The sequence below is a fragment of the Galeopterus variegatus genome, unplaced genomic scaffold (assembly GCF_000696425.1).
Source record: "Galeopterus variegatus unplaced genomic scaffold, G_variegatus-3.0.2 Scaffold5156, whole genome shotgun sequence".
Classification (NCBI taxonomy): Eukaryota; Metazoa; Chordata; class Mammalia; order Dermoptera; family Cynocephalidae; genus Galeopterus; species Galeopterus variegatus.
Window position 1 is genome coordinate 45,669 of NW_007731267.1, and position 24,149 is coordinate 69,817.

Consider the following 24,149-nt stretch of genomic DNA (forward strand, 5'->3'; position numbering starts at 1 on the left):
ATAATTCAGTGGTCTATTTTTAAAAATTATTTCATTAATATTTGCAAATGTACTTGACATAGCTTAGTTGGGTTTCTTAGATTTAGGTTGGTTAAACTACCTGTCATTTATTTCCAAGTAATATTAACATCTTTTAAAAGTAGTTGATCATAAACATAAAAAAAGTTTTTTTGTTGATAGGTACAAAATAAAATCAAATCACGATCATTTAGTAATTTATGTGCATTCCTAACTTGAGAGAATACCTCTGTTTTATAAAAACTTGAGTACCAGACAATATAAGATCTGGAATAAGAACCCAAAACCTAATCTTCTGGGTATAGTTTAATGTACTGGAGTGCTTGTATTCCGTATAAGCTGATGTTTTAAGGATATTTAAAATGGATTTGGGGGACATAGGCTGAATCAAAGGTTTTGCATAAAATGTACTCATTGAAAAAGTAGTTTTGCATCTTTAGAGGAGGTTATTGATATGAAAATATTTGGAATGCTTTCAAGCTTGGGAAGACTGCAAGCAAGTATGTCTTCTAGATTACTGGTATGATGTATACAGGTAGGAAAATGTTCTATGCCACCTCTTATTTTTGACCCATTAATATTTTTGTCCTTAAACATTAGATATTTAACAGGTTTTCCATTTAATGGTGTTATGGAAATAATGCTGGAATGTGAAGAAGGCATGGCTTTTATTCCCTTTTCCATAAAATAAGATATATATGTATGTATTTGCAGAGCTATTCATTATTTCAATGACTTACAGAGCAATTGCTATTTACAAAGCACTGTTGGAGTTCTGGGAGATAGATGAGACTCTGTGACTGTGTCAAGGAAATTACAGTTAAGTCAGGGAGTAGAGACATGGACTTAATGTGTAGAAAGTAAAGTAGTAAGTGCCAGAAGAAAGAGATAAAATGTGCAGGAATTAGAAAAACGAGAGGTCACTTAATTCAGTTTCAGGTCATTTTAATTCAACATTCATTAATGTGATCTTTCCTTCTGAAGTTGAGAAAATGTCCCTTGTTTTTAGAGCTTAGGTTTTAGATCAAACACAACAGGACTTCAAAAGGTTCATGGAAAATGGAATTAAAAGGTAAAAATATAAAATATAAACTTTATTTCTCAACATAAGCTCTGTCAAGTTCAAGACACTTTTGTAAACAATGATATGTTCAGTCGATCCCTAAAGTACTGAGGGTCCTGGGTATTTAAACATGTCAGTGCAGTCTCCTTTACATTATTAACTGAAGAAAAATGGGCCCCTTTGAATTTTTTTTTTTAAAGATTAGGAAACAAAAAGTCTGAAGGAGCCAAATCAGTACTGGAAGGTGGATGCCTCATGATTTCCCATGGAAAGTCTCACAAAATTGCCCTGTGTGATGAAAACAGGAGCATTCCCATGGTAGAAAAGGACTCTCTGGTGAAGCTTTCCAGGTGTTTTTCTGCTAAAGCTTTGGCTTTCTCAAAACACTCTCACAATAAGCAGATATTATTCTTTGGCCTGCCAGAAAATCAACAAGCAAAATGCCTTGAGCATCACAAAAAACTGCTAACGTGACCTTTGCTCTTTTTTTTTTTTTTTTTTTTTTTTTTTGTATTTAAAATTGTACTTTCCCCAGTATTCCTTAACCATTTCTATATTGTTCTCTATAGCATTTACCATCTGTCATACTATATATTTTATTCATTTGTATTGTTTACTGTCTGTCTCCTCTCACTAGCATGTAAGCTCCACGAGGGCAGGAATTTTGCTATTTTGTATACCGATAAGTGCTCCTTGCCTAGAGTGGTGCCTGGAGAACCATGGAATCTCATTATTTTATCCTTTTCAGACATCTTATAGCAAGATGGTATGAGTTTATTTTGGTGCAAAAATGTTTTGAAATCTATGCATAGTTTTTTAATAATATGCATTTTCCATGAACTTTTTGAAGACCCTTCATTTTGCTCTTATGCCCATAAATTGTAGCTTTAGTTCTTAAATGATTTTCTTGGGCCACAGATATTTTGGGAGGCACAACCTTGATTTGTTTCAAAAGTGCTAGTGATAGTTCATGTTAATTAAAAGAAACATCAGTCTTAATAGCTTGTGGTCTCCGTCTCTCCACTTCTCTTCCCTGAGAGTGACACTAAATTCCAAGTGTGTGTACCAGAGGGACTGAGAAGGGCTTAGCCTATGGTCACCATCTTTCCATTGCTGTTTCAGCTATTTAGTGCTGCTGAGTTCTGATCCCTGCTCTCTGTCTGTATAATATTTCTGGTCATTCTCAGAAACTGTCACTAGTCAAATTACTCTCTAGCCCATGGTTATCCTCAATCTAGAGGTGCAGGGATCGTTTCCCAGATTCCCCTGCCATTTTAGCAAATGTTTTATTTTATACAGAAGACCTTTAGATCCAGCACTTAACCAGTTCACAATAGATACATAGCCAGTCTGATTGGCATTAAGAGAATCTTTGGGATCTATATGAGGCAGCGTAATGTAGAGGTAATTGCATGGGTTTTGGATTCCCACATTGGGTTTGAATGCTGGCCTAGCCACTTCTAGCTCTATGACCTTGGGAATCCTTTTAGCCATTTTGAGCCTACGTTTCCTCATCTGTTAAATGGGAGTAACACTTAATCTTGTGAGCATTGATTATAATAAACATGGAATACTTTGCAGCCTCAGCATATTGAAGTTGTTAATAAAAGTTGTTCTGTCATTTTGTTGTTTAAAATATTTTTGTTCATCTATCAGTATTATAGGTATTGGTATTTGTATCCAAGTCCTTTGGATTCCATTTTTAATGTCTGTTTACCTTTTAAGGATTTTACTTGTGATTTTCTTAGAAGGAATTGCTTAGCATATGTTTTTTTGTGTGTGTGCCAGGCCTTGTGCTAAGCATATAGAGATAAAAAAAACATAGTCTGTCCTAAGCAGTACATAGTTTGTTTTACTCCCAGTAGACAAAATAAATTATGTGTGTTTGTGTGTTATGAATAAGTGAGGTTCCCTCCTCAGCCTCTTAGTATTGGTGTGTCTCAAGGCTTAGTACTTCTCTGTCTGAACTTGGCTCTCTTGGTGACCTTATCCAGTGGCACTGCTCAATCATATACTGAAAACTCTCAAATCTCCAGCCAAAACTTCTCCCCTGAACTTCAGGTGTACATATCCAACTCTTCACGTGACATTTCCACTGTTATATCTAATAAACATCTAAAACTTATTATGTCAAACCAAACTCAAGATCTTACTCCCTTAAACTTGCTTTTGCCTCAGTCTTCCTCTTCTTAGTCAATGAATGGCAAGTTCGTTTTTCCAGATAATCAGGCCAAAACCTTGAATCTGTATGACCTTTTTCTCTCTTAACCTACATCCAGTCCAACCACAAATCTGTTGGTCTAACATTCAAAATAGATAATATATCTAGAATGTGACCACTTCTTACATCCTCCACAGCTCTCACCCTGTTTTACCCACAAGATTGCTTGGATTATTGCAACACACTTTCATTCCTTTTTCTTGATTTTTCTCTTACTATTTTACTGTCTTTTAAGACACCTGCCTTAAACAGGTAAGTCAGATCATGTCACTTCTGCTCAAAATCCTCCAGAGGTTTTTTATCTCAGAGTAAAAGCTGTGTCTTTCTCAATGGCCATTCATAGCCCAGCATGATCTGGTCCACTGTTGCAGCTCCTGTGCCTCATCTGCTGATTTTTCCTACTCATTAAGTTGAAGTCACACTGGCTTCCTTGTTCTTTAAACCAACCAGTTCAACTCCCATTATCTCAGCTTGGTACACTTTTCCCCCAAAACTTTTATGATTCACTCCCTTACCACCTCCAGGATTTTGCTTAAATGTCACCTCAATGAGGCTTTCTCTTACCACGCTATTTAAAATTGTACTTTCCCCAGTATTCCTTAACCATTTCTATATTGTTCTCTATAGCATTTACCATCTGTCATACTATATATTTTATTCATTTGTATTGTTTACTGTCTGTCTCCTCTCACTAGCATGTAAGCTCCACGAGGGCAGGAATTTTGCTATTTTGTATACCGATAAGTGCTCCTTGCCTAGAGTGGTGCCTGGAGAACCATGGAATCTCATTATTTTTTAAGTGAATGGATGGATGAATTCTGGGAGCTTGGAAAGAAGGCCCTTAATCTTGCTGGAGAGTTCCTGGGAAGGCTTTCTGGAGGAGATTTTCCCTAAGCCAGGTCTTTCAGGATGAGGTATTTTTTTTTTTTTTTTTTTTTAAGATGACTGGTAAGGGGATCTTAACCCTTGACTTGGTGGTGTCAGCACCACGCTCTCCCAAGTGAGCTACCCAGCCATCCCTATGTGAGCCACGGGCTGGCCCAGGATGAGCTATTCTTAATGAGGGGACAAAGATAGAAAAGCTATCCATATAGAAGGAACTACATATGCAAATACAAAAAGACCCGAAGTGTGATGGAACTGCCCATTTCTACTGAAAATGTGTAAAGTTGGAGATTCCGAAGGTAGTACCAGAAATGGAGATGTAAAGTTGGAGATTCCGAAGGTAGTACCATGAAATATTGGAAAATCATGAGTGGAAGCATGTTTGGTGTTGCCTATGACATTTCTTTTTGGACAATTTGAGTTTGGAATGCTGATGGAATGTCAGATGAAATTTTCCAAGGGGGAAGTGTAAGGAGAGAAACTGGGTTTAGTACAGAACCTTGGTGAGCAGCAACCCTGAAGTACTGCCACAGCAACAGGAGTACGTTCAAGAGAGAGAATGACGAGGACCAACAGGAGAGAGAACTCCATAAACACTACAGGACAGAAAGTTGAATAGCGTGTGACCACCAGTGCCGCATGAAAAAGAGAGGTCTGGGATGATATTTAAAAAGTATGCTGGTTTTGGCAACAAGAATCACAGAAAAGAGCGATTTCTTTGGAATTAGAATAGTGATCACTAAACTGTACGGTGTCTTACGGAAAGTGTTTCCCACAAACATACACATAATTCTTATGCTCCAAAGAAGAACAGGAAAATGCTCTTTCTAGCAATGTCCTCTCAATTCCAGATGTCTGAAGCTGACAGTCTTTGGCATGAACCCGACCCCGCACCCCTGCTCAAGTCCATGAGATTATACCTAGTAAAGTAAAAATCTGTTTCCATGCTAACTTTCTAGGGTAAATATGCTCCCTGTGTCACTTCACTGATTTAATCCATTCAAATAATGTCATTCATTCATTAAACATTTATTATTAGATGCCTGAAGTTAGGCCTGAGGGTACATAGATAATTTAAAACATCATCATAAGCTAGAGGAGTAAATGGAAAGAGTTAAGGAATAATTATGGCAATGAGATGGGTAAACGAGATGTATACAAAGAGCTAGTGAGCAACCAGCCTTTTACTGACACTGGCAAGGCAGTGGAAGTTATTGTGATGTCAGTGCTTACCTCAGGAACAAGTACGATTCCCCCCAGCTTCCCTTTTGGGCTCAGGGAACATCTCAGTGGATGTCCAGTGGTGGTCTCCATGCTGGTTTGCACAGGGCTTCCAGGATACATCACACCTTAGGAGAAATTTCCAGTGCTGGAACTGAAGGCATCAGCCATGTGAGTAGAGGCCGATGAGGTCTGAGACTGAAGCCAGATCTGAAGCTGAGTGTGGGGCAGTGCTAAGTAGTGGTAGGAGTGTCTCAGGCTCAGGGTTAGGAAAGTTCACTTAGAACGTGTGCTACTTCTGTAGACCTCAGGAGCGGTTAAGATGGATTTTGTGTATGATCTGGAGCTAATAAGGAACTTTTGGTGGGAGGAGTCCTTCCATTTATTCATCCAGATATTTTAGTGCTTAGTGCCTTGAGCCTGCCAGGCGCTGTGTCCTGTCATTCAGAATATTACATTGACTAAGACTTAAGCCCTTGCCCTCATGAACTGACTTTCTATAGGAAAGACACAAACACCAGGAAACAGAATAATTTAAAAGTTGTGAATTGTAATATGAGGTTGAATCATGTGAAATTGCCAGTATTCAACCATCTTTGACATAGAAAAGTAGCAATTTTATATTCATTTAATGTTATGAAAGAAACAAGGGACTGAGATGGGAAAACTATGGGGATGATAATCAGGGATAGGAAGGACATAAAAGTCTGTGAGGGGGTAGCATATAAATTCACCTGAAGGAAGAAAAGCCTAGCTCCTCTTCCTCCTTTATTTAAATCAAGATGGCAGACGCAAATGTAAAGGGATCGAATGAGTGCACTGACCCTGGTGGGGACTGTGTCTAATCAGGAGTCTTACGTTCTGTCTAAAGAGGGAGGAAAACAGCTCCTCAAAAGCAGTAAGTACAGCTGATCTTCCAAGATAAGCCAGAAAATGGCTTTTGAAGAAAAGCATTCAAGGGTATATAAAGTTGAAATGTAATTTTTTTATATGAAATCTCCCAAATTTTATGTCAGCTATTTCAAAAATTTTACAAAAAGCTTTGCAAGCCAAACAAGCTACATCTGCTTGCCAGAAGTGGCCCACTGGACACCAACCCACAATCATTGCTTTGAAGTTTTCGAAGGAATAGGTAGATGGAACAGCACACGCAAAGACCTTGAGGCAAGAAAGGGCTTGACTTGTTCAAGGAAAGGAAAGAAGGGTGGTACGTCGAGTTGAGTAAGTCCAGAGGAGAGTGGAGTGTGAGATGAAGTTGGAAAGAGCGGGGTCACAAGGAGCTTTCTAAGCATGGTGAGAAGCCTGCAGGATCTAGGCCAAGTATCTACTGAGTAGTTTGACCCTGGAGGACAAAAACATTGCTGCTGGAAAAAGCTAAGAAAATTCAGTAGAAGTTTGAGGGACAGAAGTGCAAATTTAGTTTGTACTCAACCAACTGTAAACCCTGGGGTTACCCAGGGCCATATCTGCCTGGAGGAAGGAGCACTTTCTCCTAATCCACACCAGGATGTTATAAAGGCTGCAGGTGTCCTTGTAGGCAGGCGTATGGTTCCACTTTACAGTTCAATCACCTGCCAAAGACAACCATAGTGGCAGAGTATATGTTAGGATTTTGGTTTACTTTGAAGTTGAATCCCATATCCTTTTGACTACAAAACATGACTGTTCCAGTTTAAAGCCAATTGAGACACGTTTACATGCTCTTTGGAGGATTGTCTTGTCTGCATAACTCAAAGTGAATATCTATTAAGTTGGAGGCCAAAGAAGGATGCTTTAGGTCTTAAGAGTGGCAGTGACCTGGAGGTAAACCCATTAAAATGAAGGCGAGCCTCCTTCAGCTGCTTCGTGTGGGCTAGTAACTCCAACCTGTCCAGAGCTTAGTGCTCCCACTTTCAAGATAGGGTGAATATAGAGTTGGCTTGTCAGCTCAGTTAGTTACAGTGCCATATTACAACACCAAGGTCAAGGGTTCAGATCCCTGTACTGGCCAGTAGCAAAAAAAAAAAGACGGGCAGACCCTGTGGCTCACTCGGGAGAGTGCAGCGCTGGGAGCGCAACTGCGCTGGAAGCACCGAGGCCATGGGTTCGGATCCTATACAGGGATGGCCGGTGCACTCACTGGCTGAGCGTGGTGCGGGCAACACCAAGCCAAGGGTTACGATCCCCTTACCAGTCACAAAAAAAAAAAAAAAAAAAATAGAAAAGAACTCCCAAAGATGAGGTAAATACAGCTTAAAGATTTAAAGTTGAAATATGTGATTTACTCCTGCAGGGGAGAGAAAGCATTCTTTTCTTTTTATTAAGGGACCATTAAGGCCCTTGAAATCAAAGAAGGGTCTGAGCTCAAGAGAGCTTAGAAATCTAGAGGAAAATGAAATTGGAGAGGTGATGATGGATGTGGGTAGAAATAGACTTTCTTGGCTACCCAATAGGTGTTGAATAAAATATTTCAGGAACGCAGTGAGCAAGACTTCAATGGTATGAACTGAAGTCTGGCAAAAATTCAAAAGGTTCAGGATCAGAGAGAAGGCTCTTGTCTGGTGAATTTCAGCCTGGGGAACAGAACCAGGGAGAAAGGTGGCCACAGCATGAGGTCTGAGAAAGTCAACGTGGAGCAATTGAGACAGGCTTAGAGCCTGAGTGAATGACTGTAGGAGGAGAATGCTAAATTAGTTTTCAGAACTAATGTGATAGAGTATTTCATTAAAATTCACCAGCCTGTTCTTGGTCACTTATTAGAATATTCGAAGAGGGAGAGAAAGCATAATTAATAACATTTTCCAGATGCTCTATGTGGGTTATTTGATTTACTTTGTAGATAAAAATGGATCTGATTTAACTTTCCTTATGATTCTTTAAACTATTACATTTTTGCCTGTGGAATTAAAATGAAAATTACACTTTTAAGAGAAAATGACTAGAATTGCCTATATTTTGCTTTTAGATTAGTATATTCTAATTATCAAATTAGAGCAAGGGTTGGCAAGCTACTTACGTAAAGGCCCATAGATGCTGCTGTAGTGCACAAGCAGTTATGGACATGTGTAAAAGAATGAGCATGTCTGTGTTCCAGAACAACTTTATTTCCAGACACTTAAATCTGAATTTCATATAATACTCAGGTGTCCCAAAATATTCATTTGATTTGTAAAAATAAATGTAAAAAGTGTTCTTAAATCATGGTCTGTACAAAAACAGATGGGAAGCTAGATTTGGTCCACAAGCCATAGTTTGCTGACCCTTGAATTAAAGGATTTAAAAAACAGTCCTGTTCTCGAATTTTGATGTGCTCTCAGAGGGGTCTTATTTTGTTGTAATGAGGGGATTTTCTAACATATTTGAAAAACTTTCAGCAGTGGTTCTCAAGCATGCATTCAGAGTCACCTGGAGGGCTTGTTAAAACACGGATTGCAGGGCCCCTCCCTGAGTTTCTCATTCAGTAGGTCTGCATAGGGCCCAAGAATTTGCATTTCTAACAGGTGAGGTTGCTGGTACTGTGTTGGGTCCACATGTTGAGAATCACTGATTTAGAGATGAGAGCACCCTACTGTGGGGATGGCACAGTTGCTTCTTTTACTGAGTGTCCTTAGAGTAACTATTGACTTTTCTACACAGATGGTTTCTTTGAGATCTTTAAAATTCCAGTGGTTCAAAGACCAAAGATAACTGGAACCAAATGCATAACTTCCCCATCTATTACAATATTTGTTCTCCATCACTTTCTGACTGTTTTAAACACTTAAAAACTAGAGATTGCTTTGCAACAGTGTTAGGGAAAGTAATGTGCAGAGGAGAAATATAAATAAGTATTATGTATATAATATTTTAAAGATTTAAAGTTGAAACTTTATATATATAAAATAGATGGCTTGTCAGCTCAGTTAGTTTAATAATAAATCTAACAAAAGAAATACAGTATATGAGGAGGGGGGACCAAAAAAATAGAACATTGCCAGTAATGTTGGCATTGCATGTTCCTTCTCTATCATGTCATCCCTTTCTTTGCTTTTACTATCTGTGCTTGTATCTACAACCAATATAATGTCTAGTTTTGCAGGCAAATGAACCTTATATACATAGTTTCATTACACACATATGCACATCCATTTTGATGAATATAGCTGGTTCATTCATTTTTGCTGAAATGAGAGTATTCATTTTATGAATGCACAATTTAATCATTTCCCTGATGATGGACATTTGGATTGCTTCTAGTTATTTGTTTTAAATTTTAAAAATAGCCATAAATAGCCTTCTGTTCATGTCTTTTAGTTAATATGAGCAACAGTATTTCTATTGCTGAGAACTAGGGAGGGGATTTGTCAAATTACAGCATATGCATATTTTCAGCTTTACTTTGTAGCCATCAAATTGTTTCCCAAGGTAGGGATATGTCCACGTCTTTACCACACTGGGTATTACTAGACTTTTAAATTTGTGGCAATTTGATAAGTTTAGGATGGTAATATTATTGTGCTTTTAACTTGCATTTTCTTGATAACTAATGTGGTTGAGAAGTTATATTTATCTGCCTTTCAAACCTCTTCTTTGACATGACTGTTTTGTTTTTTGCCTGATTTCTGTTAGCTTGTTATTTTGATCTAATTCATTCAGAGATTTTTTTTTTACATTCTAGTTACTAATCTTTTGACATTTAAATGTTTTACAAATATCCCCTTTCGTGTTGTGCCTTGTCTTTTCACCTTTTCATTTTTTTGATGGGTAATTTTTAAATTTTATTGTGGTTTAATTATAGACCTTTCTCCATATGATTTGTGGGGATTTTTTCCTGTGTGTGTCTTGTTTAAGAAATTACTTTCTCCTTGAGGTCATGAAGATATTCTATATTTTCTTGTAAAAGTTTTGGGGTTGGCTAACCAGCTCAGTTGGTTAGACACGGTGGTATAATACCAAGGTCAAGGGTTCAGATCCCCTTAGTGGCCAGCCACAAAAAAATAAATAAATAAAAATAAAAGTTTGGGGGTTTTAAATTTTTTTCTGAAAGTTTAGTTATTTTTCCATTTATATCTTTAGCTTAACTAGAAGTCAGTCTTATGTGTGGTATGAAGGTGGGACCAATTTTACTTTTTTCTGTCTGGATGACTAGTTGTCTTAATACTCTGTTAGAAACAGTTCCTCCTATAGCTACTGATTGCATTTCCATTCTTTCCTATAACTTGTTCTCTGTTCTGTTCCATTGGTCAATGTGTCTATCCTTGTGTCCATACTATTCTGTCTTATTACTACAGTCTTAGCTTTTCAGCAAGTCTTGATATCAATATCTGGTTGAGCTTTCTTTAAAAGTTTCTCCTGACTAGTTTTGGCCCTTTGCTCTTCTACATAAATTTTACAATTAGTTTAAATTATATGGGGAAAAAAACTTAAGGGACTTTTGGTTAGAAATGCATTAATAGATTACTTTGGGAAGAAATGGCCTCTGTACAATATTAAGCACTCCTAATCATGAATACAACTCTCCATTTATCGAAGGCTTCCTTAATGCTTTTCAGTAAAATTGTTTAAATTTTTGCATTAAGGTCATGTATTTCTTTTGTTAGATTTATTATTAAACATCTTATTTTTTGCTCTCTTTTTTTGTGGGGGTGGAAGTGTCTGGCCTTTAAGGAGATCTAAATAAACCCTTGACCATGGTGTCATTAGCACCACACTCTAACCAAGTGAACTAACTGGCCAGCCCAATTTTTTGCTAACTTTTTAAGGGGTGCATTTGAAAAGTATTAGTGACTGGTGTAGAGAAATGCAATTTATTTATGTTTGCTGACCTTAAATTAAGGAACCTTGCTTAATTCTTATTTCTAATAATTTGTAAAGTCTTTTGGGCTTTTTCATGGTCATCTTTTACAAATAATGCCAGTTTTCAGTCTTTCTTCCTAATCCATATAACATTTTTTTTTCTTACCTTATTGAGTTGACTGGATGGAACTTTCAGTCCAATGTTGAATATATGTGGTGTCTCATTTTTGATTTAAGAGGAATGCTTTTAACATCCCTAACATTTTGCCACTAAATATGTTTGCTCAAGGTTTTTGATACATGACCTTTATCAGATTAATGAAATTCCCTTTTATATACATATAGCTATTTTGCTAAGAGTTTTTTTGTAATTAAAAGAGGGTTTAAAATTTATTAAATGCAATTTATGTTTATATTGAGATAATCGTGTGTGTGTGTGTGTGTGTGTGTGTGTGTGTGTGTGTTTAAAAATTAACATACTGAACTAGGTTAATAGAGTTTCTAATGTTAAACCACGTTTGTCTTCCTAAAATGACTTAATATATGTCCTAACCTATGGCTTGGTGCTCCACTATCTGGGGACATCTGTATCGTGAATATCCCACCCCTCTGATTTGTATGTTATCTCCCCCTCACTCCTTTTCAGTTGTGGCTGTTTTCAACCAAAGTACTGTAGTCTAATCTCATGGCACCACCTAGTGACAAACTTTGGACATTTCTGGTTTATCTCAACCTCTATTCTTTCCCAATTCGGAGAACAAAGGTGTATACACGTGGATTCCTCTTGTCACTGCTAACTCCTCCTTTAATTCTCTTTCCTTTCCTGTCCCTTATATTTATCCACTTTACTTTCCCATCCTCCTTTCTCTTGCTCTTCTAGGTTTTCACCATATCTTCATGGAAGTCATTCTTTTTCCCTTCCTTTGCTCTTTCTCTCTCCCTTCGTACCTTTGCCAGGCTAAACAACCTCAATCATGGTTAATCATGGTGAGGGTACTAGTGACTAAGGAAAAAATACAGTTATCCATTTTGAAATGACATTTGATATAATAAAGTGCCAGCTCTGCTAACCTTCACAGTCCCTGAAAACACTTAAAATTCCCTTTAAAATGTTCTTAAATTTCAAGTACTATTTTAATCATCTTCTAATTAATTCTTCCCAGTTTAACATCAAGGTCAAGTACTGAATAAAAATTATAAAACTGTTAATGTCTCATTGTTTCTATGTTCCTTTATTACTAGCTTTGACAAATTTGGAGTTTCTACTGCAGGTAACTGCAAAGACTTAGTTTTTCATTATGGGTTAAACTGCTTAGAAAATGAACAGCCATTCATAATATGGTTTTCATGGGCAAAAGCCCAATCATACAGGTCTTTTTGACCATAACTCGTTTATAAGATAGAGACTGACAATAACAGCATTTCTAATTGCTTAACCCAAAAGTTATAGAAAATATTGTAAGCAGTATTTTTCCTGGTCAGGGAACTGACACATGGGTAAGCTTGGCCAGTTTAGCAACACCTTTGTTGAGTTAATCATGGCTTTGTTTTTGGTATCTCTGAGAATGGCAGGTGGGTCAGTTGAAGAAGACAAACCGAGAGCTGAAATTGATTTCTTTAAAACTGCGATGCCAGCATGGCTGCAGGGGAGGTAGTTTTCGTTGTTTGTTTGCTGGTCTTAACCCATCCCAGTCTTTTGGTAGGCAGGTACAGTGTATTGAGAATTTGCTTATCTACCTGGAAGAAACTTTAACAGTGCCTAGATTAACGAAGAGAAAACTTCAAATAAAATAAAAAATCTGGTAGTCAGCATTACTGTGACACGAAGTTCTGATGTTTATGGCTTTGAGATCCCTTATTCTTGTGAAACTGCTTAGCTTGTGTAGACTTGGTACAACTATGAGAATTCTAGCATCCATTTAAAAGGGAGATTTAAAGTTATTCTTATTTCTACATTCTAATAGTGAAGTTTCAGAAATCGATGAAAAAAAAAGTTAAAGTTTAGAAAAGAGATTAGTTTGGCAATTTGTTTACCCAACAGGCCCTACGTAATCCATGGTGACAAGGGTATTCCTGGCATTCTGAACTGCTGAGCAGGCAGTCCACGCTTCCCATTCCATTTCTTCCTGTGTCCTTTCACTAAATGCTTTCTAACCTCTTGATATCTCTTTTGAAAGGTGGGGACCCAAACTGTATGCATTGTTCCAGATGCGCTCTTGCCAAAGCAGTATAAAGCAAATGTAACAGGAAGAAGACTCTCTCCCTCACTAGGTAAGTACAACTGGCAGCTGAGCCAGGACTAACTTGCCTTCTCATTAGACCTGCCACATTGTTCCACTGCCAGGATGCTGGTGGGACCCCATTAAACCTGAATCTTTTCATCCACAGACCGGGGGCTTTAGTCTAGTGAATTTCAAGTCTAGGGAGCTGACCAAGCAACCTCTACCATTACAGCATCTAATTCCACCCCCTCCAGGTTCTTTCTCAATTTTGTATCTCTTGGGTTGTCAATCAAGAACATCTTCCTCCCATTTAATAATTTTGAGGTCAGCTAGAGTTTACTAAAATGAGATTCTACCTGAAATCTTGGTGAGCTGATTAGACATGCTACTTTCGAATGTTCTCTTCCCTTTGTGAAAGAACCCCCTCGATGTAAGAGTATTATAGTGTAAGCTCACACACGATACTTGTGTTCTGCTGGGAGGTTTTTCTTTCCTTTTCTTTCTTTCTTTCTTTTTTTTTTTTTTTAAAAAAAAAACATATTCTAATACACTTAGACATGAAGTGCTATACATACATATTGGGTAGAATTTTTTAAAAAAAAACATATTCTAATACACTTAGACATGAAGTGCTATACATACATATTGGGTAGAATAAGAAATGAATTGATTCATAAGCCAGGTTAATATAGTATTATGGGTTGATCTCAATTTGATAATATTTTAAAATCATTTTTCAACATAATTACCATGATAACTGTAAAGACTATTTTGACCCATGCCATTTCTAAATAAAACCATAGCAATGCAGTTTATCTTATAGATCTTCAATGGTATATGTGAATTCCTCCAACTTGCTGATTAAGGATCCCAAAGTTCTATAAACTTAACTCTAGCTAAATGTGAATATATTTGAAATAATACTTTAAGATGTGGAATAGATGGCCATTATAGAAATACTATTTTTTAGATTTTTTGTGTGTGACCAAAAAAAAAGGTTAGACATATCCACTTACGTTGGGGAATATTTAGAAATGATTTTCTTTTTTGACCTTCAATTGTGTATTGCTCAAAATTTAGAGTCATGCCAAGATCTCTCTGACATTTCATGACACAACCAGAACACTTTCATTGTGTCAAAATCCACTGAAGGGCTGTGACACATCCATCACCATTGGCTTTCACTCATTTAAAAAGGGGTGTAGCTGATTGTGAATACATAGAATCCAATTAGGCTTATTCCTGATATCTGAGCTCAAATCCTTGCTTAAAACACGTGCTCAAAGTTCCATAGATTGCCACAGACAATACTCTTCTTAGCTATTCATCTTTAAACCATTTCTTCCAGTGCAGAAATTCATATATGTAACTCTTTTCCATTTTGTTTTCTGATTAGTACAATTTCTCAAATTAAATTTGCCTAATGTTTTACAATTTTTTCCTCATTGATTTTCATCTGTTAATGTTTTTGCTTCTTAGAGCGACTCTTTTGAGTGAGTTTGAGCTATTGTTGTCAGAAGTAGGAAAAGAAAGTTTCTGCATGACTCACGAGAAAAGTCATGATCAAATGACAGAGAGATTTTGAATTATCCAGAGATGAATTTATGAAGGGATCATGGGACTTGGCAATTGCCACATCCTTCAGCTTAAAATGTCACATATTTGGCAGCCTTGGAAGAACTGCTTGGTCCCTCTATAGCTGATTATAATGTTATTGACCCAAGAAAAAGAACAGGGACTTCTGAGTGCCACTGTTTCCTGATCCTTCTCCCACTGTCCTTAGGGCTTCTCCATATCACTGTTATCCTGTCTTCATCGTGACCAAGGGGGTCTGGGGGATTATGGCGGTCAGGAATTAGAGGTGACGTCTAAAGCCATGGACAAGATATAGCTAACTGGTTTCTTCAGAGATAAAACTCCTGACAAACTCAGGACCAGACTGCATTCAAATTACTAATCAGCCCCAAAGGCTGGCACAGTTTGCTGTATCCAGATCCACAAGCTTCTTACTCTTAAATTTCAGACCTTTTTTTCTCTGAGGCTCTGGGCTGATTTTAGCTTAGCAAGCTGTGGCAGACCTGATCTGAATGTCATCTCGCCTGAATCCCCTAGATGAGAAGTGCTCCAAGTGGGTCAGATGGAGCTGGTGTAAAAAAGTTGAACTCATTCCTTGGGCACACATGCCTCACAGGCTGCTCAATAATTTCTCTTATAATTCATGTCACAAAGGTGTATGTGACTGTGACGTGAAAGGGAGAGCGTTTACACCACCATCTTACCTTCACATCATAATTCCAGATCACAATGTTGCAAAATCTCCTACATTAGAGACTCCTTTTAAGTCCAAAAATGATTCTAGCCAGGATGAGGTCAGAGTATAGATTTTGTGGAACCACCTTTATTTTGGTGCTGTCACTTAAGTCACTTCATTCCCGTAGTGACATTCCATTCCCCTTCATAATTCAATAATAAACTAAATGTTGACTTACGGCATGTGGATAGCCACTCAAGGCCATGCCATTTTCAAGCCCACTATGGTAATGTGTAAGCTGAGTTTTCTTTTTTTCTTGACTTGGCTGTTCACTTTCTGTATCTTTGTGCAGGTCTCTGGCAGCTGACACATGGCGAGCGTTAGGATAAGGACATAGAGAGACGTACCTGGTGTTCCGAATGTGTATATCTCCCAAAGTCCGGAATCTCAGCTGGAACTGGATGGACCAGCACTCCTTCCACCAGGGCTCTTGCTGACAGTTCTCTCCTCATCTCCGTTTACTGCTGGTTTTCTCTTTCCTGCTATTCTGTCTCTCTCCAAACCCCTCTCGATTACCTTTCCCCAGGACAGACCTTAGGAGGTTGGGCCAGGACTTGGGACTTCTGCATTGCACCCTGCAGTCCCAAGCCAGCACCACTGCACCCTGTCTGCAAGACGCCATCCCCTAAACATGCCGGAAGGCATCAGCTTCTGAGAATGAGAACCCATTTTTTTTCTGCATGACTAGCTTGTAAGGAGGATCTATGGGGAGAATTTCCAAGAATTTTCCACTTTTTCAAAAATACGTATGTGACTTAATTTTGGCTTTGAACCAAGAGCAACATTGAGGTACAGCTCTGTTTCTGTGCACATTATCTGTGGAATCTGCAGAAATTGATGCAACATTCCCTTTCCAGTCTGGGCTGTTTGTAAAATTGTATATAAATGTAGCAATAAATACATTCTGACGTGACCTGAGCCTCGCTTCACACTTCCTTCTGCCTCCTGGTGGCAGGCAGTGAGTTTCACACTCTCAAGGATTGCCGTACTGATTCAGTGGCCTTCCCAGGTTCTAATGTCTGATTTCAGAGAGTGCTAGTTTGGAGTTGGCCAGTGTTTGGAGAAAGAGGGTTAAGGACAGTACAGTGGCAAAGCTGGGACGTGAAGCAGCATTATTAATTCATGAGATGCCACCAGTCCTGGCACTCTGAGGTGGTTTAAATATCCAAAGACTGAAGCTTAGGGGATTGGGTGACAGTTTGCGATACAAGTCAGCTACTTTAACACTCCCTCTTATATCCTTCGAGAATATATACTTATTGGGCACAAAGGTACCCCTTAAAGATTTTCAGAAAAACCACACAAAATATGCCAATGTGACAAAATTTTCCATCACCGTTGTTTTTCAAGCATACTAAGTAAGTCTAGTTGTTTTAGAGACAACCACCCCCTACAGGGAACACATAAGCAGATAACTTTATTTGGCAGATATAATACTGCTTGTCCAATATCAAAGAATCTTTGTTCCCACACTGGTCTCTTCTAGTTTATTTGAAATCTTTGGTTATGTAAGCAGATAACTTTATTGGGCAGATATAATACTGCTTGTCTAATATCAAAGAATCTTTGTTCCCACACTGGTCTCTTCTAGTTTATTTGAAATCTTTGGTTATCAGGCACTTTTATAACTTAAAAGATAACCATGTACTTTGTTGTGGTTTCTTATCAAATTGCTGTTTCTCAGGCCTCTCCTTGATTGTAGGAGGAAGTTGGCATAAGTCACTTGGTCGTTTAAGAACTGGGAATGCAATGGAGCCAGAAGTTGGAATATCCTATGGCAGGGGTTTGCAGCACCTGAAAGACTACTTTTTGTATATCCAAACAACAACAACAAAAAAATGCAGACTGGAAGGGACCTGAGGAACTCATCCAGTGAAGACTTTTTTGACACTGAGCAGATGATTCTGAACGACTGTGCCACAGCTAAGTTTGCTTTCACCTTTACATAGATCCATCAGAGAGCTTGAGGCTCCAGTGTGGGCTGCCACCTTCTATGGCAAAATATAAAGTACAGTGTGGGCTGCCACCTTCTATGGCAAAGTCCCGGTGATACCACCAGGCAAACCTCTCTCCTACACTTAGCTTTTTCTGGCCAGGACTGGCAATGCAGGGGGGGACATTATCAGAAAAGATACAAAACAAATGATCAGTTGCTTCTGTTTACAGTGTGCTAAGAGATAACCCCAATTAGAGATAATGCTGTTTAATCAGAAGTTCAGAAACTGTAGTTTATGGAGCTGTGGAAGACAGGATTTTCAGCCTGCAGGTATTAAAGCTGGGCATGCATTGTGGCTCTGACCAACCTGGAGTGACCTGGACAAGTCACTTCAGCTCTTGGGGTAGACGCTTCTGTTGTTAGAGTCTCTTCTCCTTTGTGAAGGACAGTACCTTATTTTTAATGCTAAAGAGGAAGGTCATAGGATGCCAAAACATGGGCAGCTGAGTTGCAGAAGAGAGTTATGAAGATCACTCATGTTCAGATACTAAGAAATACATTGTTAATAAGTCAAAGCACCATCTAGTCAAACCCTTGTGAGGAAACAACATACTCAGTGCTCACTTTCCACATCCTCTTGGCTGGATTTCTTCTTGGTGGGCTCTCTTCTGCACAGGGAAAGAAGGGGACAGACCAGTGGGAAGTTGAAGCCACTTTTCTTCACCCACAAACTGCCCACACTCCCTGACTGGGCAATGCCATGAAGAGCATCCCCTGACCCTTGCAGCTGTCGGACTTCAGTCCTGGTCAAGTTCTATCTCCAACCATGTGAGAGCAAAGCTGACGAGTGTAGCAACCCAAAGGGAAGGAAAGCAAATCACTTCTAATCACCCACACCCACACCCACACTTAAGGAACACATTGGTGGGTAGGTTTTCTTCCTTCAGCATAGGTACAACACTCAAAAGCGCAACACCCTGCCCTGGTGGCCCACCCCCATTCATTTCCAGGGAGGTAGGACGAGTTGCTTGACAGGTGAGTTGGGAGAGGAGCCTGAGTAGCCCAGTCCTGTTCTTGGATTTTCCTTTTGTTAGCTGACTGGCTGCAGGAAGCACACAGCTTCTCCATGCGCAGTCTGCTCCTCCACATCCGGGATTTACAGAGGCAGGTACAGGCTCCCACATGGGAGGGCAAGTCTGCCTAATTTGGGGTTTAATATTAGGAAGCCCCACTGCCACAGGCATAAGCCCACCTTCTCCAGTGCAGGCTTTATCAGCAGTAAAGGTGATCTCACAGCCATCACCAGCTTATTCTTTTTCTTTATTTCTCAATGGATTTAGCACAGCAGCTGTCACTTTAATGTGCATCAGAAATCGCCTGGAGGATTTTTTTAAAACACAGAGGCTGGACTCCACTCCTAGCTTCTGATTCAGCAGGTCAGGGGTGGGGCTCAAGAATTTGCATTTCTAATAATTTGCATTTCTCACAATTTGCATTTCAAGCTGCCAGGCGAGGCTGAGGCTGCTGCACTGGTGACTACACCTACGACCCTGGGAACACTTGGCTGAGGGAAAGGAGCTCTATTTATTGTTCCTTTCAGATTCCAGAAGAACTGAATGTTCTCAAGGCTGTCTGAGTCAGCCGGGCGTCCTTTGCTGAATGGGGGGCCGGCAAACATGCCTTGGTCAGTATGAGTAAGTCTTACAAATCAATATCCTCTCGTAGCCCACGGCCTTCAGGAGAAACAAATGGTTCCGGATTTTAGTCATTTCTGTTCTAAGCAGAACACGAGATGAATCAACGCCAGCTTTGCATCAGCCCTGAGAAGGCTATTTTAAAACAGAATCCAAGAGACAGGTACAGTTCTCCTTTGATCAAACCTTGGAGAACACTGTGCACAAATATTTACCTGGGGCTTTTAAATAATGATAGAACCAGTGGATTTTTAAAACTTTTCATTGAAATATAGAATACAGGCATTTGCAGATTAGGGAACAGTATGATGAATCCTCTCAAACTGAATGTACCAGTGGAGTCGGCAGAAGACCAGGGACAGCGTTTGTCCCCGAGGACCCTCCTTGATCCTTTCCTCCGGTCCTGGGCCTCCCTCCAAGGGTCAGTGTAGACCGAGTTCTAACACAGCAGATACGTTTTACCTGGTTTGTACTTTATAATTTACATTTAAATGAAGTCATTTCACATGTACTCTTTTGCATCTGGTGTCTTTGACTCAGCAAACTTACAAATTCCTAAGAATCGCCTGCATCCCCTCTGCCCGCTGCCGACCACATCACGCCTCACCCAGGCCTCTACTCCCCGCTGCCTGCTGCCTGCCCCGCAAGCTCTTCCAACCTCCCGGCACAGTGTGGAATTTCCAGTAGAGCCAGTCTCATCTGTAAATGTCAACAACTGGATTTCCCCACCCCAGGTTTTCCTTCCATCTTCCTCCATCCCTATCAGAAATGCCACCCCTTTCCCCTCTGCCTGTTTCTGTGAGAACAGGCGAGGCTGTCCCATGGTCCCCACAATGCCCACAGCTCAGAAGCCCATTCCTTGCTCTGCGTGCATTTGAGAGCATCTTGCTCCACATGGCTCTTCCGGGACCTGGTTTTCCCCGCATCACAGGGAACACATGGCCTGTCAGGCACCATGGCGGGGAAACAGGCTGGAGGACCCACAGAGCTTTTTACCACTTGGGTTCAGGAGTGACACTTGCTTTTCTGCTCATATTTCAGGCTCAGAACTATTCACATGATCCCTCTTAGCTACAAGGGGGTTGGGGAAGGTTGGGGAGCACAGAGAAGACTTGGTGGGCATCCCTGACCCTGCCACAGTCTTCAACCCAATGCCTTCCCTAGGGCCAGGTTAGGTCCCACCTTCGCCTCTGGACACTCACGGGCTCCTTCTCTCTGTAAGGCCCCATAGAAGACCCCAAAAGAAACACTCCCTAAAACATGGCGCTTTTCTCTTCCGGGTCCTAACAATCTCGCTGGCGCCAAGGTGCAGCCTATCAGAAATCATTACCCGCCCCTGGCCAATCAACTACTGCCCCGTGTACTAACCACCCTCTCCCGGAACCGGCTCTATATAAATGTTTGCTTCTCCCCCGAATAAAGCGGAACTTCTCCGGTGAACTGTCAGCTCGGGTCCTGTCGTCCTTTCACTCTCCCCATTTTTCTACAGTATCCATGTTCTGTACACCAGTGGTCCCCCAGGCGACACGTCTGTAAACATTTTTGATTGTTACAGGTTGGTGTGTGCATGGTACTGGCATCTAGTGGGTAGATGCTGGTAAAGATCCTACAATGCACAGGATGGTCTTCCCACCACAAAGAATTGCCTGGCTCTAAACGTCAGTAGCAGCATGGTTCAGAGTCCTGCCATCCATGCTGCTGTTTTACCTGTGTGTGCTCTTGGACTGCTCCAGCTGAACTGCAGCTGCGAGGGAAACAGGCATGATGGACTAGGGCCAGGATGGACTATAGACTGTGGCCAGCTGCCCTGGCCCCTCCAGAAGGCCCGACAATTCTAAAAAAAATGAAGTGCAGAAATGACCAGATTATGGAGCGGTGGAGAGAAAGAAGGGGACTGAGTGATATTTGCAGTTGCTTTTCCAGCTTCAAAAAACATAGAAGACAGAAAACGGTGTAGCTTCCCATCTGGCGGGCTCCTGCCTCCACAGGGACTGCCTGCTGGGCCGACGCCACCTGTCAGCAGAACCTGCAGTCCCCGCAGTGTGTGAGCTCGGGCCTCCTGCACCCTGAACCTCACGTTTCTTCATCGCTGCTTTCTTTCTGGCTGGTGGTTGAATTGAGGCAAAGTAACCCAAGTTAGCAAATCTGAGTTGTTGCTCTTCACTGTCCTAACAGTGGACTGGCTTCTGTGGTCTGGCTGTGCCAGGCATTGGTCTGAAATGAGACGCATTCTACGTCCAACTCTGCCGTTTTCTGCTGTGTGACTTTGAGCAAGTCATTTAACCTCTGTGGACTTTAACTCCTACACCTGTAAAAGAATGAATTCATATCTTCATTTATTTATTTATTTTGACCCGTAAGGGGATCGCAACCCTTGGCTTGGTGCCGTCCGCACCACGCTCAGCCAGTGAGTGCACAGGCCATCCCTATATAGGATCCGAACCTGCAGCCTCAGCACTCCCAGCACTGCGCTCTCCCGAGTGAGCCACAGGGCCAGCCCATGAATTCGCATCTTTAACAAGTATTTTTTTCTCCCCAACTAGATAGAATTTGTAGGTGCCCAGAACCCAACTTTGGCTCCTTTTGGCTTAACTTAATACAGCAATGGTATTCTGTGTCCTGTTACCCTGGGGCAGCCTGCTCACCTAGTCCTGAGGGATGGTTGTCAGAAATGAAGAGACTTGGTACACGTTCTGAGAAATGATTTCTTGTGGCAATGAGGAATGGGGTCACCCGAGAGAATGGCATTCTCCTATTCATTCATTTGACAGATATTTATGACCATCTCCTGAGCCCCGGCCACTGCTCTCAGCACTGGAGATGCAGAATGAGTGGTGGGAAGGGGTCCCTGCCCTGCCCGGCCTCACCTCTTCCTCTTCTCCCAGTACGCCCAGCACGGGGCAAGTTCCCCCTGGCTGGCAAGTTAAGGGAGGTTGGTAGAGTTGGAAGTTGCTGCTTTTTCCTCCAAGAGAACTGCTTAAGTGGCGAGCCTATCTGCTGATGTCTCTCCCACCTCAACCTTCTGTCTAGCCTAGTCCAAGAGCCTGGGGTGGGGTGGAAGGTGGGCTGTGGGAGGGCAGGAAGGGGTCTAGAGTGTATAGATGGCCATGGGATGGAGCGTTTGTGCCCAAATCATCACAAGTGGACTGGGCTGCTTGTGACTCCTTAGTGTGCCTGGGCCTAGGTCCAAGGCAACTAACAATATCTTGGAATAAAAGCTTTTTTTCAGGCTGCAGTTGGGGTTGGTGGAGTTGATTTAAAATGACTCTGCCCTGGTAGATCTCTCCCCGCTGTGTGTGGTAACTTGGCCTTGGATGCCTCTTCCCTTGCTCTGTTGGGAGTTGGTAGCTCCACTCTGGACTGCACAGCCTGGGTCTTGACCTTACCCATTGCTGTCTCTGGGAACACCCTTTAAACCCACACATCATGAAGCTAAGACTGTGCCCCCATTCCTAGCCAAGCCCAGACTCCTCTATGCCCCTGACCCCTGCCCACATTGGACACAGGGCAGTGGGGGGGACAGGGAAGGGGCCAACCTCAAGTAGCCATGACCTTGGAGGAGCATCAGCACTCACAGCCCTGGGCCACAGTGTGTGCAGGTGTGTGGTAGCCTGGGTCCCAGCCACCACCTGTGCTGTGTTCACCCAGAAGGTCTAGATGCAATCCAAGGTGACGCCTGACGTGTGGCAACCAGGGAGCTTTTTTCTTTCCCCGTAGTCTTCTGCACCTAACTTAGCAATTGCTGAATGAATGAATAAATAAATCAAAAAAGAAACAAAAAATCCCCCAACACAGCCACTGTTCTGTGGCACCCCTGACATGGCAGAAGGAGAAAGACAGTGGGTAGACTAAGCAAGCACCTAACCTAAACACAGCTTCAGGACCCAACTGAGTTCTGCACTAGAAGAGAGGGGTCTTGCTTCTTAGAAGGGCTGCAGAAAGCTGTAGGTGGAGGGTGACATGTATGTGGCATTTTGTCTCTGCTGGTGAAGGGTGGAGGAGCCTGCAGGACACAGCCTGGGGAATGAGTGCTTGCTAAGCCCACTTTGAGAGGAGGCAGGAGCCTAGAATCTGCGGTAGGTGTGGAGGGCAGATGGTGCATCTGGAATGTCACAGTGATGGGGGAGCTTTGAATGCTGTCGTCAGACATTCTGGCTTGATCACAGAGCTGGGCGTGTGTGGTGGGAGGTCAAAGGCTTCTAAGAAGTACGTCATTACAAGGTGAACTCCAGGCTGGCTACAGGGCAGAAGGATTGGAGTGGGGGGAAGCGGGAGGAAGACCCAGTAGGAAGCGGCTGCTGTCAGGAGAGCTTCTGAACCAGAGCACGGGGAGAGACAGAAGGTGGTGAACGTGACATCTACTAGGAGGCTGAGTGCAGGACTTGGAGGCTGCCATGGCTGGGACAGGGAAGAACTGGGATGAGGTACCGGTCTCTGGCTAGAGAGGGAATTCCTGTCTTTTGGTGCCTATTATGCCCTAGGCTCTGGTGCTGGACAGTCCACACAGGTGACTCATCTAATTCTATTGACAACCCTGTGATGTGGGTAAAAAATTCTCTTTGGCAACAGAGTAAGCAGCTGAACTTCAAGATTAAGGACCTGACTGAGGATGTACAGTGTGGCAATGAGGGCTCCAGACTGGAAACCCGGCCTGTCCCTGGCTCCAAAGCTCATGCCCTTTCTGCTATACCCGGCTTCCACCTTCTCCCAACGGCGGTTAGCCCTGCTGCGGTCTAAGCAGGGGACAACTGGAATCTCACCCTTCCTGCCACTGGCTGGAGATGGGAAATTCTTCCACATGAGCGCTGTCTCCCTCCCGCCGCC

The 24,149-nt window shown here is 41.4% G+C and overlaps 1 protein-coding gene across 2 annotated transcripts in view; it reads left to right on the plus strand.

Annotated features, from left to right (window-relative positions):
• RDX (radixin) overlaps nt 1–16,608 on the plus strand; it is a 59,920-nt gene extending 43,312 nt beyond the window's left edge. Inside the window, exons 12-14 of one of the 2 annotated variants that reach the window (XM_008589011.1) lie at nt 12,405–12,433; nt 13,340–13,433; nt 15,988–16,608. In XM_008589011.1, coding sequence (XP_008587233.1) covers nt 12,405–12,433; nt 13,340–13,395 — 85 coding nt within the window. In that variant the 3' untranslated portion in view covers nt 13,396–13,433; nt 15,988–16,608. The remainder of the gene's footprint in view (nt 1–12,404; nt 12,434–13,339; nt 13,434–15,987) is intronic. The other variant, XM_008589012.1, reaches the window with a different exon arrangement.
• Nucleotides 16,609–24,149: the final 7,541 nt, after the last annotated feature.